Source organism: Crocuta crocuta, unplaced genomic scaffold (assembly GCF_008692635.1).
Source record: "Crocuta crocuta isolate KB4526 unplaced genomic scaffold, BGI_CrCroc_1.0 scaffold431, whole genome shotgun sequence".
In the NCBI taxonomy this organism is placed as follows: domain Eukaryota; kingdom Metazoa; phylum Chordata; class Mammalia; order Carnivora; family Hyaenidae; genus Crocuta; species Crocuta crocuta.
Window position 1 is genome coordinate 5161698 of NW_027528859.1, and position 21146 is coordinate 5182843.

The 21146-nt window shown below is 47.4% G+C and overlaps 3 protein-coding genes and 1 long non-coding RNA gene across 8 annotated transcripts; 3 read left to right on the top strand and 1 right to left on the bottom strand.

Annotated features, from left to right (window-relative positions):
* The first annotated feature begins 232 nt into the window (after nt 1-232).
* Nucleotides 233-12304, top strand: FAM221B (family with sequence similarity 221 member B). 5 transcript variants are annotated; one of them, XM_077756205.1, is made up of 7 exons: nt 233-373; nt 2223-3063; nt 5221-5364; nt 11067-11177; nt 11353-11550; nt 11738-11857; nt 12224-12304. In XM_077756205.1, the coding sequence occupies exons 2-7, from the start codon at nt 2223-2225 to the stop codon at nt 12259-12261; spliced, it is 1452 nt and encodes a 483-aa protein (XP_077612331.1). In that variant the 5' UTR covers nt 233-373; the 3' UTR covers nt 12262-12304. The 5 variants fall into 5 exon arrangements, with proteins under 5 accessions (XP_077612331.1, XP_077612332.1, XP_077612334.1 ...); XM_077756206.1 differs by having other exon boundaries at nt 11422-11550; XM_077756208.1 differs by lacking the exon at nt 11353-11550.
* Nucleotides 7340-15292, bottom strand: LOC144225063 (uncharacterized). The gene is made up of 3 exons (XR_013333200.1): nt 15066-15292; nt 7571-7705; nt 7340-7483 (listed from the first exon to the last, which is right to left on the bottom strand). It is a non-coding gene; the product is annotated as an uncharacterized LOC144225063 (long non-coding RNA).
* A 376-nt stretch (nt 15293-15668) lies between these two features.
* On the top strand, nt 15669-17485 carry HINT2 (histidine triad nucleotide binding protein 2). The gene is made up of 4 exons (XM_077756085.1): nt 15669-16802; nt 16899-17003; nt 17107-17179; nt 17302-17485. The coding sequence occupies exons 1-4, from the start codon at nt 16608-16610 to the stop codon at nt 17391-17393; spliced, it is 465 nt and encodes a 154-aa protein (XP_077612211.1). The 5' UTR covers nt 15669-16607; the 3' UTR covers nt 17394-17485.
* Nucleotides 17486-18635: 1150 nt separating this feature from the next.
* SPAG8 (sperm associated antigen 8) lies at nt 18636-21097 on the top strand. Its single transcript, XM_077756221.1, has 7 exons — nt 18636-18693; nt 18800-19505; nt 19631-19805; nt 20250-20295; nt 20381-20495; nt 20613-20675; nt 20777-21097. The coding sequence occupies exons 1-7, from the start codon at nt 18662-18664 to the stop codon at nt 20966-20968; spliced, it is 1329 nt and encodes a 442-aa protein (XP_077612347.1). The 5' UTR covers nt 18636-18661; the 3' UTR covers nt 20969-21097.
* The last annotated feature ends 49 nt before the right edge of the window (nt 21098-21146 follow it).

Below are 21146 nucleotides of genomic sequence, written 5' to 3' on the forward strand. Positions count from 1 at the left end.
GACTACCCAAACACTCTTCACAGAGATCCAGCAAACCCCTTTAAGAGAAGTGAGCCCTCTGGCTCGTCCCCTTTAGGTCCAGCGCAGCCTCCTCTGGAGACCGGACTGTTGTTGCCACGGAGACTACCGGGCGTTCTGGTTGCCCTGGTGACGGATCCCTCTCCCTGCCCGGGTTCCAGAGGTTTCAGTCAAGCCCCTCTCTCATCGGCCCGGAACCCCTCGTCCNTAAACTTGAAGGCAAGGCCTCTCACTACATAGCAACTGCAGCCAGGTCTCATCTAAGAGCCTTCCATCCCTCGCTAACATTTCCCCTTCCCTGCTTAAGACGAAATCCTGACCTAAGGACTTGTAACAGCCAAGACAAAGCCCAGAGGTATGTAGTTTCTCCAGTGGCTCTTCCTCCAAACTCTCATCTCGCTCCTCTCCTAACACCTTCTGCCCCTTCCCACCTCAGTCCAGCCCTCTCCCATTCTCTCCTTTTTATCCTTACCCTCCCCCTCCACCACTTTTCTCCACCCATTTCTGTCTTCCCCTTCTTTTTCTCCTTCCTCTCCTCCCACATCTGGTTCTCTACCCTCAAGTACCTTTTCCTGTGCTGAATGTCTGGTCATCTTCCTACCCTACCTGTCTCTCTATTTCTTGTCCCAAACTTCTCCTTTGGAAAGACTCTAACGAATACAAGTAATGAATCCATCTGGAGCATGAGGGGGAAAGTAGGGAGCACAGAAAGTTTAGGCTGGAAAACTTAGGCAGTGTTGCAAATAATGACAGGCCTTGAACGTCAGGGCCAAGAAATTTGCACTTAATCTTTAGGCTGAGACAATTGAGTGTTTTTAAGCAAAGGGACGGCATTGGTAGGCTTGCATTTTAGAAAGATCTCCAGTGGGTCATTAAGGAGGACTGACTTCTTTTGAACATCCCTCCAGGATAAATTAGTCACACCTCACTCCCCACAGCATCCTGAGCTTACCCCAGCACAACATCAATTCATCTATATTGTCATTTGGGTTAACCTGGTCTCCTTCCCAGATTCTTTCAGAGGTCAGTGCTTAGCACAGTGTCTGCATGAAATGTGTAAGATTAGGCTCTTTCTAAAAGTATAAGTTACAGGGGCACCTGGGTGGCTCAGTCAGCTAAGCATCCAACTTCAGCTCAGGTCATGATCTCACAGTTCATGGGTTTGAGCCCCATGTCAGGCTCTGTGCTGACAGCTCAGAGCCTGGAGTCTGCTTCAGATTCTGTATCTCCCTCTCTCTCTGTTCCTCCCCTGCTCATGCTCTGTTTCTAAAAAAAAAAAAAAAAAAAAAGTTAAAAAATTTTAAGTATAAATTACATAAATCAATGAAAGAATGACTGAGTGGATTGATGTGCTGGGGAAAGTGACAGAGGGGCAAACTTACTACATATTACATAATCCAGGTAGATAATTATGAGAACAAAATTGAAAGGAAAGAATGGATTTTGGGAATACAGTATTTAGAAGACAGGAAATACAGTTCTTGGTGCCCATTTGAAGATGAGGACTGAGGGGAAAGGATAATACTAAAATAACTCTCCAGAGTTCAGTTTTGATGCCCTGTGGGACATCCATTTAGCAATGTCCAGCAAGCAATTGGGTATTAGTGTGAAGTACAGGGATTTAAAGAGGTCTGAGCTGGAATTATGGATTTAGAAATCATCAGCATACCAGATGGAAGTAATGGAAGCCCTGAACATGAATGACATCAAGGGAGGCTATAAATGATCCCTAGACAAAACAGACCGCAGCCAGGACCCTGTCTAATGCATCGTGGCATTGTCCTGCACCTTTAAGAGCAAACCCCCATGTCGGCTGGGTATCCCAGTCTCCAGTACTCCACTGCCTGAACATCCTGGTCCTAAGGCTACTCTTGGACTAGCTGCTCTTGGACTACCCAAGTTGCTATGCTCAGGCTTCCCCCTTGGGCATGGTCCTCTGCTACCATCTACTGATGGGATTCTGACTGCTTCAGCCTATCTTTAAGCTCCCTCACAACCCACAGCTACTTGCCACATGGCATCTAGGCACACGGGTGAACCTCCTGGCACAATGCCCTGATCCAGAGTTCATCTTGCTTCCCTTTACATCTCAGGTGCACAGAAAACTTTATCCTAATTCCATGATCCCCCAGAGAACTCTGATTTGCAGACCCACCAATCTCCAATCACAACTTAATGAAGCCTGTACCCTATTCTACCACTAGATGGAAGCAGACCAGGTCACAGAAGAGCCTCATCCCACAATGGATGCAGAAGAACACCCCTCTTCAAAGGACCCCTCTGCCGAGGACTCACAGGAGCCCCCTATTCCTGAAACATCCTTTGAGCCTTCCATCTCTGAGACCTCTTTAGAGCCCCTTACCTCTGAGATCCCTTTAGGGCCCCTTACCTCTGAAATCCCTTTGGAGCCTTCCATCTCTGAGACCCCCTTAGGGCCCCACACTTCTGAATCTTATACGGCGCCACCTGTTTCCCAGGCCCCTTTAGAGCCCCACACTTCTGAAACCCCTTCGGAGCCTTTCATCTCTGAGACCCCCTTAGGGCCTCACACCTCTGAATCTCATATGGCGCCACCTGCTTCCCAGGCCCCTTTAGAGCCCCATACCTCTGAAACCCCTTTGGAGCCTTCCATCTCTGAGACCTCTTTAGGATTCTCTGTATCTGAGATCCCTTTGGAAACCCCTATCCCTGAGACCCTGTTGGAGACTCACATGTTTAAGGTCCCAGAGAAACACCTTTCTTTTCATATCTCATCACAAGGCCATATCACTGTATCTTCCTCTCCGACTCTGAAGGAAAACCTCTCTGAGTATTCCTCCAGTGAGGTCTCATGGACAAGGGGGTCCATCCAGATCTCTGAGTCTGAGATCCTTCAAAAACACTCCCTTTCAAGCCCTTCAGCCCAGGTCCACCTGGACACAGCTGTAAAGGAGAAGGAAGAGGAAGGAGAGGACAAGGAGCAGGTGGATGCCACTGACAGCATCGCACGCACAGCTCAGCCTGGACACCAGCTGGGCAAGAAGAAGGGGAAGAAAGGAGTTAGCCGTAATTGTCCCCTGTACTTTATATATATATATAGTCAAATTAGCTAACATACAGTGTATACACTGTGCTCTTGGCTTAGGGAGTAGATGCCCATGGTTCATTATTTACCTACAACACCCAGTGCTCATCCCAAGTGCCTTCCTCAATGCCCATCACCCATTTTCACTGCCCCCCAACCCCCACCCCAACCAACTCTCAGTTCGTTCTCTGTATTTAAGAGTCTCTTATGGTTTGCTTCCCTCTCTGTTTGTAACTACATTTTTTGCTTTCCTTCCTCCATGGTCTTCTGTTAAGTTTTTCAAGTTCCACATATGAGTGAAAACATATCTGTCTTTCTCTGCCTGACTTATTTCACTTAGCATAATACCCTCCAGTTCCATCCATGTTGTTGCAAATGGCAGGATTTCATTCTTTCTCGTTGCCAAGTAGTATTCCATTTATATATAAACTACATCTTCTTTATCCATTCATCAGTGATGGACATTTAGGCTCTTTCCACAATTTGGCTGTTGTTCAAAGCGCTGCTATAAACATTGGGATACATGTGCTCCTATGAATCTATACTCTTTTATCCTTTGGATAAATTCCTAGTAGTTCTAATGCTGGGTCGTAGGGTAATCCTATTTTTAATTTTTTGAGGAACCTCCACACTGTTTTCCAGAGTGACTGCACCAGTTTGCATTCCCAACAATGCAAAAGAGTTCCCATTTCTCGACATCTGTTGTTTCCTGAGTTGTTCATTTTAGTCACTCTGGTGTGAGATGGTATCTCATTGTGGTTTTGATTTGTGTTTCCCTGATGATGAGCAATGTTGAACATCTTTTCATGTGTCTGTTAGCCATGTGGATGTCTTCTTTGGAAAAGTGTCTATTCATGTCTTCTGCCCATTTCTTCACTGGATTATTTGTTTTTCAGGTGTTGAGTTTGATAAGTTCTTTATAGATTTTGGATGCTAATCCTTTATCTGATAAGTCATTTTCAAATATCTTCTCCCACTCCACTGGTTGCTTTTTAGTTTTGTTGATTATTTCCTTTGCTGTGCAGAAGCTTCTTATCTTGGGGCTCCTGGGTAGCTCAGTCAGTTAAGCATCGGACTTTGGCTCAGGTCATGATCTTATGGTTCACGAGTTTGAGTCCTGTGTCAGGCTCTGTGCTGATGGCACAGAGCTTGGAGCCTGCTTCAAATTCTGTGTCCCTTCTCTCTTTCTGCCCTTCCTCTGCTCACATTGTCTGTCTCTCTCTCTCTCTTTCGTAAAAATAAGTAAACTTAAAAAAAAATAATCTATTAAAATTTTTTTTAACATTTATTCATTTTTGAGAGATAGAGCACAAGTGGGGGAGGGGAAGAGAGAGAGCAAGACACAGAATCTGAAGCAGGCTCCAGGCTCTGAGCTGTCACCACAGAGCCCAACGCAGGACTCGAACCCACAAACCGCGAGATCATGACCTAAGCGAAAGTCGGATGCTTAACCGATTAAGCCACCCAGGCGCCCCTAAAAAAGAATTTTTTATGAAGAAGTTTTTATCATGATGAAGTCCCAATAGTTCATTTTTGCTTTTTATTTACCTTGCCTTTGGAGACGTGCCAAGTAAGAAGTTGCCATGGCTGAGGTCAAAGAGGTTGTTGCCTGTTTTCTCTTCTAGGATTTTGATGGTTTCCTGTCTCATATTTAGGTCTGTCATCTATTTTGAATTTATTTTTGTGTATTGTGTAAGAAAGTGGTCCAGTTTTATTCTTCTGCAATATTGCTGTCCAGTTCTCTCAGCACCATTTGCTAAGGAGACTGTCTTTTTTCTGTTGCATACTCTTTCCTGCTTTATTGAAGATTAGTTGGCCCATACATTTGGGTCCAATTCTGGGTTTTCTATTCTATTCCATTGGTCTATATGTCTGTTTTTGTGCCAATACCATACTATCTTGATGATTACAGCATTGTAGTATAGGCTAAAGTCCGGGATTGTGATGCCTCCAGCTTTGGTTTTCTTTTTCAATATTAATTTGGCTATTCGGGGTCTTTTGTGGACTTTTCCCCATTCTCATTGCTGCTTTACACCTGCCCCAGGAAGAGGGGATTGGGTTACTCTTTGACCTGACCCATTGTCTTAGTTTTAGGGCCTCCTCATTTGCCCTTGGTTACTCAGCCTCTCCCTTCCCAGGTTACACAGTCCAACCAGAAGTCTCTGCTCAGCAGACAGAGATGGTGGAAGTGGCTCAGGCAAAGCAGAGAGAGAAGTTCAGTGTTCGGGGGAATTATCTTTTCCAATGGGAGAAGAATACAACCCTGAATGCCATCCAGACAGGTGAGCCCGGGAAGTCCTTGAGAGGCCTGTGGCAGGCCCATGGCCATCCTCCAATCCAACTATATCAGGGAACCTGCCCTGATCAATGGAGAGCTACCCCTTGTAGAAATGGCAATGCTGCCTGCCTGAAATCTAGGAGTGGAGCAGGCAGGTGGGCCAAAGTGGATGGCATGGGTGCAGAAAAAAAGTGAGGATATTCATATAAAACCCAGGTAGGGACGAGCAGCTAAAATGAAGTTGTTTAAAAAAAAAAAAAAAAGGCAGGGCCCTAGGTGAACCCCACATCTAGGGCCCTAATAGCCTACACCAAACAGACCTTAAGGCACAGATGGCCCAGACCCTGGACATTCCAGAAAACTTGCTGCTCTGACATGGTAAAAGGCCTTGGTCCCCTTGGCTGAACTCCATTAAAAGACTGTCACCCTTCATGCCAGACCCATAATCACCTGGGGACCCAAAAGCCATGAGTCTCTCCACCAAAAAGGAGAGTTGTACCTTCCAGCCCATTGATTCCATCTCAGCCCAGAATTAGGACTCTTTATAGCCCCATTAGTGGCTTCCTATGCTTATCTATGTTGGCATATAAAGGTTGTACAGGTGTACTATGTATACACATGCCATCTAGTATGTGAACATGTGTACCTGTGTCATTGAACTTCATGTCTAAAGAGAATACCTTCAGAAAGACACTGACCTGCTCTGCAGATTCTGGGGTTTCTAGACTGACTGTGATAGACATCACTGCATTTATTTTTGTCTTTCATACTTTCTTTCCCCTTAGGATAGGAAGAGAGTTAGGTTGAGACTAGATGGGCCTAAGATAGAAACACAATCAGGTAATTCTATGGTCTTCTTCCTTCCCCAGGCAATTTACTTTCCTTATTCTCATGCAGGGCCCCTTCCCCCTCCACCCTGGGCCAAGAAAGTTACAATGATCTCATTTGTTTCTCAGTCTCCATTCAGGCATTGAACTGGGTTTGTTTGCTTATTTTAACATCTGTTACTGTTATCCTTCTTGCAAATGTAAGGTTGTTCAGTCCCTCGTTCTTCTCAGAGCCCCCCTGTCTACTCCCTTCTCTTCAAGCCACTGCACTTCTTCACACTGTACTTCATTTTCCTGTTTAAACAGACAGTTTTATGTAGTAATTTTCAGTGTCATTCAATCCCGAAAAAAGATATTTGGGGTTCCCTTCTAATATTGGGGATCTTGAGTCTCTAGAAAATCCATATATGTGCTGTGTAGAGAAGATCAAGTGTAAGCGTTTCTTTTATTTATTCAGCATTTATTGAGCACCAACTATGTGCCAGGCATTGAGCTAGATGTGGAGGTGGTGGCTGGTGGGATTCCAAAAACAAAATCCCTCAAATAATTTATACTCTAATGAGAAACACCAAAAAGTAAAAGGATAATTATAATAATATAATTCTAATATATATCTGATATATATCTAATATATCATTCTAATAATTGCTATAACTGAGGTTAGCCTCACGTGCTGCATGAGCAGAGATAAGGGGCACCCAATCTTGGGGGCTCAGGGAATAAGCCTGGAAGGGATGACTTCGCAGCTGAAATCTGTAAGATGAGTAAAAAAAGGTGGCCAGGTAAAAAGTGGGGTGAGGTGAGACATGACAGGGCAAGGCATCAGTAGGAAACCGCAAGCAATGTTGGACAGAGCCCAGCTGTGGAAGGGGAGAAATGAATAGATATTTCTGTGGCAAAGCCCAAGAGTTGGGATTATACCCGAAGGGCATCTGAGAGTCACTAAGAGATTTTAAATGGGACAAAAATATGAGCAAATTCGTGTTTTTGAAAGGCCACTGTGGCAGTAGCATAGACTGGAGAAAGGCAAGACTGAACATAGGAAGACTAAATTAGGCCCTGGTAACTAACAATCTGGGTAAGAAAGTGCATGGGTGGAGGTGGAGAGAAGTAGATTCATGAAATGCTAAGAAGGTAAAACTGACCTTTGGTTCTTTGGATGTGTAGGATAAGAGAGAAGGACATGCCTGGAATGACATCTAGGTCTTTGGCTTAAGAGACTCATTAGATGTAGGGGCGCCTGGGTGGCTCAGTCGGCTAAGAGACTCGTTAGATGATGATGCCATTCATGAAGGCCTAAAACACAGTAGATGCATAAGTACATGTTGGATGAACAGAGGACAAAGGATGAGGGCCAAGTTTGGAAGGGATAATTGAATTTACCACATTTGAAGTGCTTGTGGAACATGTTGGTCAAAGAGTCCAGTAGACTGGCTGTATGGGTCTGAAGCTCAGGAGAGAAGTCTGGACTAGGGACATCCTTCATGAAAAGACAGCCGGATGTTGTATGGAGATGTTCTAAGCAAAAAGAGATATTACCATGCAAATGTAATTATGTGGCCATGGAATTCATTGTGTTGTACCTTGTCTAGTATTTTCACAGTAAGCATCTGTGCCGTAGACCTCTTTGCCACAAATATTATGCCGCAAAGTTAACTGACCATAAGGCAATTTGCCATAAAAGATAACTAGTTGACAGTTCAGTTTGACAGTTTGTTGGTTTTATCCACGGGTTGGCAGTTTGGTTTTATTTCTCCATTGACACAGTACTTCCATTTTTATATTATGTGAGTCTTAGTCTTCATAATGGTCTACACAGTGGCACAGAGTTTTGAGCTCACATTTCCCATACAACTTTGGAACGTCTATCAATGGACATGTGACGATATGCCAAGAACAAACAGCAACGTAGAAGGCTTTCACAACACAACACACAGCTCATTTGCAGATATGCATCCTAATATTTGGAAACTGATACCTCTCTTAATGAAAGAAGAAATTTTAGCAAAAAAAGAAAAAAAAGAAAAAATGAGATGATGAACAAGGAGATGAATCAACAAGCAAAAAAAAAAAATACTGTATAATGCTATGAATGAAAGACTTTGAAGACAATTGCTTAGGTACAATCCACAAAATAAAATCAGCTATTTACACAGTATGGCCACGAATCTATACATTTTAAATTCGAATGTTTGGATTTTGCAATAAAGTCATTTTTAATTTTAATATTCATTTTCCATATTTCATTATGCCCTTTTTAAAGAATGTCCTTTTATTTTTTTGTGATTTTATCTTTCATGGCAAAATTTTCTATGGCCAAATTGATCACGCAGTGGAAATGTTTGTAGTGAAAATGCTTGGAGCAAAGATTCTTTTTTTTTTTTTTTGCAATAGAGATATTTATTTATTTTTAATAGTTTATTGTCAAGTTGGTTTCCATATAACACCCAGTGCTCATCCCCACAAATGCCCTCCTCCATGCCCATCACCCCCCTTCCCCTCCCCCCCACCCCATGAGTCCTCAGTTTGTTCTCAGTATTCAAGAATCTCTCATGGTTTACCTCCCTCCCCCTCCCCCACTATTTTCCCCCCTTCTTCTCCCCCATGGTCCTCTGTTAAGTTCCTCCCAATTCTCCTATACGTACAAACATATGGTATCTGTCCTTCTCTGCCTGACTTATTTTGTTGGAACAAAGATTCTTAAGGTGAAACTACCTAGAACCACCTGGTACACCGTCAAAATGGCATTCCAGATAAGGTCTCCTCCCCCTACCCGTCCTTGTCCACTTAGAAGGACAGTTTCGAATCAGAGGAGAGTAGAGAGTCCCACTCTGGACAACATAGACTGATGTCAATTGTCCTGCTTTAAGGGCATGGACACCTATAATGGAGTCTTAGTATAAGGCACCAGTCTCTGTTTAAACTCTAGTCTTCTTTGTCTAAAAACCGGGCACTGACTCCCGTATCAGTGCATGGACTTGACTCTCCCAGGCCCAGGCTTGATAAAAATATCAAGCAGGACCTTGATATATGGGCACTGACACTTGTTCACCTCCACCCCTCATCTGCTCACCCAGTGTATCCTGCTGCTCTGGACAGAGTTCAGAATTCCTCCAGTGGAATCCTGGCCCCCACCCACCTCCATTGTGACTCTACCTATACACTGTCCTTTCAACCAAGGCATTGGCACTACAGGCTGGCAGGATCAAGACAGAAGTAGCAAAGCCAAAAAGCCACGCCTGGACAGGCTTTAGACCCTGAAAGACCATGGGTAAGGCAAGAAAAACTAGACTGACAATTAGGCACAGGATTGTGGATTGTGGCCCTGGCCCGAGTCATAGACCAGAGGACCCTAAGTCTTTCCCATCCTTCTTATGGAACTTCAGTGTCGGGCCTAGAATACTGGGTCTCTCTTCCCTCCTGAAGGAATCTGCTCATTCATTTATCCGGTCAAGTAGACTGTGCTCTCTGAGCACCTATTTTGGGCCAGGCCCTGTGCAAGGACTAGAGATATAGGTGAAAACCCACAGTCTAAGAGGAATACAGTGAAAAGTCCATTATTATAATGCATTGTACTGTGAGAGGAGTAGCAGAGGAGTCAGAGAAAGAGGAGGAGCCCCTAGACAGGCAGAGGAAGTCAGGGACAACTTTTTGGTGGAGGTGACAGTTCATTGTAGCCCTTATTTTTATTTTTTAAAATGTTTTATTTATTTCTGAGAGAGAGAGAGAGAGAGAGAGAGAGACAGCGTGAGCAGGGGAGGGTCAACGTGCAGGGGAGATATAGAATCTGAAACAGGCTCCAGGCTCTGAGCTAGCTGTCAGCACGGAGCCTGACGTGGGGCTCGAACCCAAGAACCTGAGCCGAAGTCGGACGCTTAACCAACTGAGCCACCCAGGCGTCCCCATTGTAGCCTTTAAATGGGAATGAGTCCCATAGCTGAAGGTCCCACTCTATTGACTCATACAGGAGTCTTGCTTAGAAGTTGGAGTAGTCTCAAGTCTCAGGAAGGGTAAGAAAATCTGAGTGGAATGTGATCTCTGGTTCTCCTCCCACATTTAAATGGCTCCACCCCTGCCTTGGAGCGAGAGTGACCATGAAGCCAATTTCAGATCCCACTACTGAAACCAGGCTCTCAAGGGCTGTGGCATTTTGCTGGCGCCTCGTCTCAGGGATACCTCATAGCCTCACAAGCTTCTGTTTCTTGGTCTTCGCCACTCATGACTTCTGGCCTACCCCTTTCTCCTGATTTTTAGAGAACTATAAGCAGCCCTTCTCAAGTTCCTAGATAGCATCCGTTTAGGAACACCAGGAACACAGAGGGGAAATAGGAAGGTGCCAAATCGGAAAAGTGAGGAAAGCCCTCCTCCTGGTCCCAGAGCTGCCCAACCTCCTCCTCCCCTTCGGGTCCCTTCAACAACACTATTTTCTCAGGTGCCCAGCCTCGCCGTCTATTCTACACCTGGCCAATCAACTTCCCTTTCCCTCACCTCAGACACTTCAAGGAAACAAAACTAAGTTGGGCTCTAATGTGGGAAGGGGAGGAAATGTGAATCTTAACAGTCACAGAGAACTCAGCAAGATTCACGTTCACCTTCAAATAAAATTTCATTTTGAATCTTCCTGCTCGGACACTAAGCTTCAGAAGCTGAAGACTGTCTTCAGTGATTTCTGACAGGCTGACAGAGATGGAGTGGATCCTGGGGTGGGAAAGGAGCTGAAACACTGGTGGAACACTGAGAAAATCTGATGGGAAGAAGTCTAAAGGGTGGAGATCATGGGTGCAGTGAATATACCTGGGGTAGGGGTGAGACCAGGGGGCCTGGGGGGCTTAGGCTATTTTTCCTTCTCACTCTTCCTTGTTAATCCCTCCACACTCAGGTCTCTACATTGGCTGGCGCTGCCCCCATTATCTATGGGACTGTTTCCGAATTGGAGAGGAGTCCAAATGCTTTTGTGGGCACTTGTTGAGAGAGCACCAGATAATCTCAGGTAGGGAGAACTGACCAGCCCCTGTCCATGGGGAGGGAAAACTATACCCGGGCCATGTGTTGGGATGTATGAGAGAAAGTGTGTGTGTACTGGTTTGGGGGAGGGGGACCGGCACAGAAAGGCTAGGCCCTAGTAGGCGCAAGTCTAATCCTACCATCCGGCCCCATCCCCGTAGACATATCTGTGCCCTGCAACGTGGCCCAGTGCCGCTGCCTCATGTTCTGCTTTATCCCATCACGCCCAGAGGAGGTGGGTGAGTTCTGGCTTAAGAGACGAGCTACCTTTGACCCCAAGGCCTGGAGGGCCCAGTGTCGCTGCAAACACAGCCATGAAAACCATGCAGCTACTGGGTCCCATCCCTGCAGGGTGAAAGGTAATTTCTAGGGTGAGGGGAGTTCAGGGGTGGGCATGGGTAGGATGCAAATAGTTTAGGGATGAGGGTGGGAGATTTGGTAGGAGAAACTTGGGTTTGTGGTTGGTGAGGAAGAGAGGAGAAATGTAGTCAGTCCATGGGAAAGCCCAAATTCCTTATACTTGTCTTGGCTTCCCCCTTGCCCTAGGCTGTTGCTGCAACTGCTTTGAGTCTAATTTCCTCTGTGCGGCCTGCGACCGGCGCTGGGAAGAACATGAGACTTTCTTTGAGACTGAGGAGACCCGGCGACGAGGAGGGAGGCCTCATGGTGAGGGGGCAGGGGGCAACCTGGAAGGGGGGACCATTCCAGGACCATAGTCAGAAGGCTAGGGAGGAAGGTGCTCCCACCCTCAACCATCCCGTCCAAGACTACCTCACCCTCTCAGCACCTGCATCCCAAACCTGCACCAGTCTCCACCCCTAGGGGCAGACTATGTGCCTTTTGCAGAGATGCCTATCCTCTGAGAAGCCATCATCAGCAACTTTGACTTGAGGCTTTACAGAAGCAGGGCCCTCTGGCCATCCCAGCACCCACCCCAAACCTCCTGGGCTCCCTGGCCCACACAGCCTCTCCCCTGGCCCTAAATTTGACCCCCATACCTGACCCTTTCACCTCTGCTTTTCCCTCCTCCAGGGACAGACACTGTCAACACCTGGCGCAAGCCTCTCTGAGCCTGGCTCGAATCATCAATAAAGCAAGGGGAAGCCACTGGAATCTGGCCTGCTTCTGTATGGGGTGGACAGAACCCCAGCCCAGTGACAGACACCCTAGGACCTTAGAGTTGGTACCTGTTGGGAGCTAGAGAGCGCACCACACAGGAGAGAGGTTGGATCAAACCGTCTGCCTCCACCACACCCACATTCAAGCTGCGAGCTCTGGCATCAGAAGGAGAGTGGCTTCAAGGAAGCCAAGGAGGGACGGGTTTCAAGAAGGATAGAACGAACACTGGTGTTAGATGTAGTTGGGGACTCAGGATAAAGACTGAAAATGTCCATTGGGTCTTACAATCAGAAGGTCCTCCGATAATGTAGTTTCAGTGGCCCAGTGGAGGGTAGAAAGCAAGCAGCAAGTTTGAAAGAGCTTCTTTAAGAAGCTTGGGTGAAAAGAGCAGGAAAGAAGTCAGACGATATCCAGAGGGAAAACGTGCAGTCAAGGAAGCATTTTTTTAGGAGGGAAAAAGGGAAGGGACCAGAAAAGAAAAAAATTTGAAGGATGCAGAAGAATAAGAGAGATACCTGGTGAGACAAGATCCCAAAGATGGAGGGAGGAGGGAATGAAGTCAGGGCAGATGGGAAGGGATTTGTTCTGGACAGGAGAAACACCACTTCCTAAGTAGCCCAAGAGGAAGGAAGAAAGAAAAGGATGGGGCCCTCACTGAGCTGCAGGGAGCACGATCTTGTGGAAGTTCCCCTGTGAAGTAGGAGACAAGGTCAGTTGCTGGTGGGGCAGGAGAAAGAAAAGAATGAGGGGCAGGAGATAGGAAGACAGGCGAAGGTTCAGGAAGGCTAATATGGGGATTCGGAGAAAAACCTGATCAGTGGGTAGTTGAGGATTCAGGGACAGCTGAAAGCAGGAATCTAGTTAAAGAGGAAGAGAGAAACAAAATTGTTAGATTGATGGTTGGTGATGGAAGGTGTCAGGGAGGATGATCAGGAAAATTAAGCGAAAAGAAGGCTTGAGGATGTGGAGAGAGCTGATGGTACAAACGGAAAGGAAGTGAAGCTAGGAAGCAACTGACAGATTGAAAAAAGGAACAGTCAAAGGACTAGAACTCTCTAATGAGGTCCAGTAGCAGATGTAGTGGTAGGGATCGAAGTATGAGAGACAGTGGTCAGAACCTACAGAGAGTTGCAGCTCTCAGATGAGAACAGCTGCCAGGGATCGTGAAGCTTGGAGTGAAGACTGTAGGCCAGGGGCCAAAATCAGTGAATCATAGATTATTTTTATGAGGAGTAGGAGATTCTGGCACTAATTGGCTCTGTGATCCTAGGCATATCACTTTCCCTCTCTGGGCCTCAGTTTCTGGATCTGTAAAAGAGGAATAATCTCTGTGCTACCTGCTCTCCCTGAGAACCTAAAGAAATAACCAGTTTCAAAGTGCTTTACAGTCGCTTACCCCTCCTGGCTGGTTTCCTTCTTCTTCATAGATCCCAGCTCTTCTTATCTCTTGAACTTCTCTAGGGTGCTCCTGTCCTGGAGGCACCATGAGAACTGCATACAACCTCTAGGGCACAGAGAAAAGGCCAGGCTACATTTCCCCACATTTGGGGAAGCTGTCTATCCTTCCAAAGGAAGGAAATCAATCTAGACCTAGAACTCCTAGGGGAAATCACAGGGTCAAATGTCTGCCCATCGGAGGAAAAAGGACTTTCTAACAATAACACGGCTATACAAAAGATTATTCCTATCTCCAGAAGTAAAGAGTTCTTCCTGACTGATGGTATACAATTAGCGACATAATAACCATTCACTAAAACTAATTCAATAGTCAATAGTAAAGGAATGGTTACTATAATAAACTCATTCAAGGAAATATGCAGACATTACAAAGTATATTTACATAGACTATGTAATAATACAGAAAACTGTAAAGGGCAGAAGAATATATATATATGTATATATATGCATATGTATGCGATACATACGTATTTTATATAATAAAAGGAAATGAAACACCAAATGTTAGTCATTCCACAATCACTGATGTGCTAAAAAACAAAACAAAAAAAACAAAACCACCAAAAACCTAGAGTGGTGGCTTTTGTCCTAAGTGTTAAACGTCAGACTAAAACTTACTTAATGTGAGTATATTAGCATTTTGTGACTCCTGTTCTTTAGGCCAAAAATATATATTCTAGCAGAATGAAATATACTTCTCACCTAGGCAGGACGCATTCCCCTTGTCCCTCAAACCCGACTAACTGAAAATGCCAGGCACAAGGCTGTTTCACACACCATTTCTGATTAGGAAAGAACATTGGATACCTATTCCTTAGTTGTTGTGTGGCAAAGACAGGAGACTACCGCCGCCTCCCGTTAAAAAAAAGAAAAAGGGGGGGGAAAAATCCTAAAAACGAACTCCAGAATCTTCAATGTTGGAAATATGTACACACGAACACAAACTAAGGAGGGACTACCATTAGATGAGTAAATTAAAAACCTTTGAAATGCTCAAGGGGCAGGAATACCCTCGTGGGAAAAAACGCTGGCTATCTATCCCTCCAGTTAAATTCAGAGAACAAACTGAGGGTTGATGGGGGCGGGGCGGGGAATGGGTGATGGGCATCGAGGAGGACACTTGGGAGGAGCACTGGGTATTGTATGTAAGCAATGAATCATGGGAGTCTACTCCCGAAGCCAAGAGCACACTGCATATATGCACTGTATGTTAGCAAACCTGATACTAAATTACAAAAAAAGAAAAAAGAAACAAAGAAAAAAGAAAACAGAAAAAAAAGAACCAGTTCCAGTTCACCTTCAGCCTCACACGCCAGGCAGTCCCGCCCCTTCTTCCGGGACTCCTAAGACTTCGCCTCCAGGGGTTGCGGTGGCTCCCGGAGCCAGCCAGCGCCAGCGCCCTCAGCACCCGCCCTCCTCCCGGCCAATGCGGGGAGAGGGTCTACGATGTCGAGGCTCGGCGCCGCACCAATGCTGTGCAGCAGAGCCAAATGGAGTTAAATCCCACGTCTCTTAAGCCTTCCAATGGAGTGAGAACTTCTCTTGGGGAAACTACTTAGAGGGCCCAATGGCGAAGGAACTTTTACTCTGACCAGAGGTCGAAGCCAATGGACTGAAAAACTAGCCCACGAGCTGGCAGAAACAGCCAATGGGATGAAAAGATCCCGCCTCCACAGTGGCGGTGGAGCCAGTGGAGTGAATGACACCACCCTCTGGGCTGAGAGCGGCAAGCGGAGCCCAGGAGCACGGCCAATGGGGTGGGAGGGCCCGGCTCGCGGCCANGGCTGTGCCGCCCTCCGGGGCCGGCCTCCTCCCCCAGGCGCGTGCAGCCCATAGGCCTCGCGGGGACGGAGCCCGAGCATCTGGCAGGGAATGCTGACTCTCCTGAGGCGCAAGCTCCAGGGCTGTTTGGTGAGGTCCGGCTGGGCTGATAGTTGGCGGCAGCCTCTCGGCGGTGGCCCCGGCGCCGAGGTTGCGACAGGGTCGGTCCATTGCGGCTGCTGCCTTCTAAAACCGAACGCCTGTTGCGGGCAGCCTCCTCAGTGCCCCCTGCAGGAAGCGAGGTTTGCCTTCTCGTAGCCAGTCTCCTGCCCGCCCCAGGCCCCTGGCCTTCTGAGCACAAGTGTTAATCTCTCACCTTCCGCATTTACCAGAGGGGTCAAGTTCATCCCAACTCTCTCCCGCACTGTGACAGCACGGACTTGAGCCTTCTCCGAGGTCCGGGAAACTGGGGCTTCCGTACCCTCAGTCCCCTGGGGCTGTCGTTGCTGAATTCACTTAACTCTTCCTTTCACTGATTCACGGAATTGGAATTAAAATTTCACAAAAAGAGTTCAGATGTGACACTCAGACGTACTTGTGTCAAACAGGACAAATGTGTGAAAACCTGAATAAAACAGGTAAAATACCTTAGAGATTAGATAACAATGGAAATAAGTGGAGTCTTAGCAACAAGGTGTGAGTGGAAAGAGCTCCAATGGTCTTAAAAGATGATGCAAAAAACTTTATATTTGAAGTCAAGATGAGGGATTTAGCTAAGGTAACTCAGTGGTAAAAGAGGAACTAGGTCTAAGTTTCCAGTTCTCATCCTTTGTCCTTTCTCCTGCACAGTGCAAAATTTACTGGACACTTTAGAAACAGGAATCAATTGCAGTACTGAATCATGCATTGTAATACAGCCTTTATCTAACGAGGTCAGCACTATCTGACCCCACTCTCTACTGCTGACACTTTGAGATTGAGGAACTTTTCCTTTGGATGGGAGCCACTAGTAAGTTCTTAGAAGGGTGAAGTTAATGATTATCAGAGCCCCACCTCTGCCAGCTCCAACTGATTATATATGGGGAGAGGTATTGTCAACCCCCTCCCCTGGGTATGTCTGACCCACCTTCAGGTCCGAGGAGCTGCAGGTGTGACGGATGGAAATGAAGTGGCCAAAGCCCAGCAGGCAGCTCCTCAGGGAGCAGCCCCAACTATCTTCTCCCGGATCCTGGATCGAAGCCTCCCAGCTGACATTTTGTATGAGGACCAGCAGGTGGGGTACCCTTAGGACCTGTCCTCTTGGGAATTTCACAGATCCCATCAACCTGTTGAAGTAACATGGTGGCCTCTGGCCTTTCACTGCTCCCAGTGTCTCGTATTCCGTGATGTGGCCCCTCAAGCTCCTGTGCACTTCCTGGTCATTCCTAAGAAGCCCATTCCTCGGATTAGCCAGGCTGAAGAAGAAGATCAGCAGGTGGGAAGAATAGAGCCAGGGTTTGGCTGTGGGGGAAGCCCTGGACTCAGAGGTTTTGCTCCCTGTGAATGAAGCCACCCATTTCCCTCCCCTTTCCCTGTAGCTTCTAGGACACCTTCTCCTTGTGGCTAAGAAGACAGCAAAGGCTGAGGGGCTGGGAGATGGATACCGACTTGGTGAGTGACTTTTGGCCATTGAGCTCCTTGCCTATGATTTTTCATACCTACCCCTCCATATGATCTTTATTCTGGTAACCTGTCCCATGATCCTGACCCCCTAACCCCAAGCTCCATTTCAGTGATCAACGATGGGAAGCTGGGCTCACAGTCTGTGTATCATCTGCACATTCATGTACTTGGCGGCCGACAGCTCCAGTGGCCTCCAGGTTGAACCTTCCAACTGACCAAGAACCCCAGACCTGGATTCTTGGAGGGTGGGGGGGAAAGGGACCCTATGATGCTAATAAACTTGTTCTCCCTCGATTTTGGATCACTGTCTTAAATATATAAAGATTTATACCACAAATAGAAAAGAAAACATTAAAGATATTGATCCTGTGGTGCCTGGCTGGCCCAGTTGTTGGAGCATGCAATTCCTGATCCTAGGCTTGAGTTTGAGCCCCACATTGGGTGTAGAGATTACTTAAAAATACAATCTTAAAAAAAAAAAAGATAATGATCCCTCTTGACTGTGGTCTGAGTTAGAGACATTAAGGAGGCCCATCCTGTGGTTAAAGAAGCATTTGTCTATAGATTTGTGAGTCCTCATGACAAATGGTCCACCTGGGTCAAGCTTCTAGAAAAGTAGCAGTAGGAATAAGCCTATATATGAGTAGGGAGAGACTGAAACCCAGGGTTGAAACGCTCAATCCTGGCCCGTATTCAGATGCTAAGCCAGGTTCTAAAGGGGCCTGGGAGGAGGATAGTCAAGTTGAGGATCTTTTACTGAAGGAGAAGTCATCACACCAACAAAACAAACAAAAAGGATGCCACCCTTTGATCCCCATGTCTCACCATTTTGCTTTTTAGTTGTTTGATGTATTTTCAACCTTAACCATTTTTAAAAGACTGCAGGCCCCACCCCATTTTTATTTTATTTATTTCTAGGAGAGAGAGAGAGACAGCGTGAGCAGGGGAGGGTCAGAGAGAGAGGGAGTCACAGACTGAAACAGGCTCCAGGCTCTGAGCTGGCAGTCCGCACAGAGCCCGACGCGGGGCTCGAACCCACGAACCGCGAGATCATGACCTAAGCGAAAGTCGGACGCTTAACCGACTAAGCCATCCAGGCGCCGCCTCACCCCATTTTTAAAAATGAACTGAGGGTAAGTTACTGTTGCCCCTACACAAGTACACCAAATATGCTTCTGTCTGATACCACGACTCTGCTCTTGTCTCCAGCACAAAGAATCACCTTAGAAATCCTCAAAAAGAATCATGTTTAAGTTTAGAAGGCAGGGTCCTAGGCCAGCGGAACCTTAAAAGCTGGGCTAAGGAGTCTGAACGGACAGCAAACTCTCTAGACTTCACCAGGTTTAAGACTTCCGCCCCGCAGAGAATTTGCCTCCACCCCCATCCAACACTTCCGCCCAACTCTAGTTGTGCGCAGTCTCCTGGAATTATTTGCCGTCTCTATGGCAACCCGGTAGCTGGTGACTGAAGATGGAGACCGCACAGTCTCTCAAGGGATCGCGGTGGGTGAGAGCAGCAGCTTTGGCTGCAGGTGTAAGGAGACAAGAAAGGTCAGCGGATTTACTCCGCTGCTCTTTTGACAACTTTGTCACGTTCGCTTTATTTCAGATCTTTAGATGTACAGCCGGGCACTGAAGGACTAGGGTCCACTTCAGAACCACTTCCTTCGGATGGCGGTCCTAGTTCGGCCCTGGCAGCCGCAACTACAGCAGCTGCAGCCTCCTCCACCGCCAAAGCGACTGCATTATCTGCAGAGACCCCAGTGTGCTATTCTGAACCGAACCTTCTCCTAGACCGCTCCTCTGACAGTCTTCTGGGGGATCCCTGCACTGGAGCCAGCTTTACCCACAAGAGAGGCCACGGGAAACTTGGCTTTGAGCCTCTCTATGTTTCCCATATTGCCCAGGTTCCCTGTACTACAAAAGAGCTTAGCTCTAATCCTGGCCCTATTCTTGGCACCAGTTCTAGTCCCGGCCATGGCTCTGGTCAAGACACCGGTCCTGATTCTGGCCCTGATTCTGGCCCTGCTCCTGCCACTGACTCTGGGCCTAGTCCAGGCTGTGGCCTTGACCCTGAGCTCAGCCCCTACAATCTTCCAAGTTTCAGAACCCCCCAAGCTGATCCGGTCCCTAATTATGCCTCCTGGAATCATTACTGCCACCGGGAACCTCGGAAACAACCCTGGAAATTTTTGCAAGTCTCAGAACCTGATGCCCGAGGGCATTGGAAGACCCCTGAGGTTGAAGGGAAGTGTAAGGTTCTCAATGAAACATTGCCACGGGGCCACTGCCTTCTCTACAACTGGGAGGAGGAGGTATTAAGGTTTTGACCAGCTCCCTTTTCCTAAAGACTGTCCCCAATTTCCTGCGGGAGGCAGTAGTTTATGATGAGGGTGGGTGCCATAAAGGATATCCTGGTCACTCAACTTGGGGCCCACAGAGAGCCACCAACCACCTGGACCAAGTCCCAAGCATGCAGGATGGCTCTGAGAGTTTCGTCTTCCGACATGGACACCAGGGACTGCTGACCCTGCAGCTACAGTCACCCATGTCCTTCAGCACCACCCAGAAAGACTCATACCAGCCCCCACGAAACTACTATCAGCCAACTCGAGGTGTGAAGCATGAGAGAATGGGCCAGAATGAGCAATTAGAGATAGATAGGAAGGAATTTCTAGCGGGACTATGGATTGTCTGATGGGTACCAGGGTAAAACCCCATGATTTTCCTTCTTTTCTCATGTTTGCTTCTCCTGGGCCTGCTTCTTTGTGTGTGTGTGTGTGTGTGTGTGTTTTAAATGTTTTATTTCTAGGAGAGAGAGAGAGAGAGAGAGACAGCGCGAGCAGGGGAGGGTCAGAGAGAGGGAGTCACAGACTGAAACAGGCTCCAGGCTCTGAGCTGGCAGCACAGAGCCCGACGCGGGGCTCGAACCCATGAACTGCGAGATCATGTCCTAAGCGAAAGTCGTACGCTTAACCGACTAAGCCACCCAGGCGTCCCTCCTGGGCCTGCTTCTTAACCAGACTTCCCTGCTCTCTCTGCTCCCTGCCCTCCTACAGGAAAGCGTGAAGCCATGCTGGAGATGCTCCTGCACCACCAGATCTGGTGAGAGGCCTGGAGAAGGGTAAGGAGGGGCGGGGGGAGACAAAACTCAGGGAAGAATGGCTTTGATGCCCCCAGGGCTATACAGTAAAGAGGTGCAGGCAGAGCAGGAAACCACAAGGGAGCAGTTTGAAGTCGAGTCTGTGACACACCACGACTACCGAAAGGAGCTGGTGCAAGCTGGGCCCCCTGCCCCAACCAAGGTGAGATTTTTTTCTCCCGCCACTTGTACTGCTGGGCTCTAACGGGCTGTGGGAAAGCAGCAGAGGTTAAGAGAAGGAGCTTCACACCAAGAGTTTTTCAGTATCTCTCCTTTCCAGCCTCATGACTACCGTCGGGAGCAACCTGAAACCTTCTGGATACAGAGGGCGCCCCAGCTGCCGGTGTGTGAGGGTGTTGGGAGTGGGGGAGAAGGAGGGGAAGAGGCTGCTCTGTTCTGGCGTGGCGCAGAGCGGGATCTGTCCTCATTCTGGCCTTCCTCCAGGGTGTCAGTAACATCAAGACTCTGGACACACCATTCCGGAAGAACTGCAGCTTCTCAACACCAGTGCCTTTGTCTCTGGGGCAGCCTTTGCCCTATGAACCTGAGAACTATTCCCACCAACTGGGGGAAAAATCTTCCCTTGCCTGCCAGGGAGGAGGACAGGGTGCTGGAATGGGTGGAACTACAATCTAAGGGTTGAGGAGGGAAGAGGGATGTGGAATATGGAATCTACTTCTGTCTGTCCTGGAAAGGTGGAAAGGAAGTAAATTCTGCCTGTACTTGGTGAAGAGACTTTACATAAAGGGTTCTCTCTCATCCTGAGACTGCTCATTCAGTGACTCTGTGAGTAACCATGTTCCTTGGCTTTGCC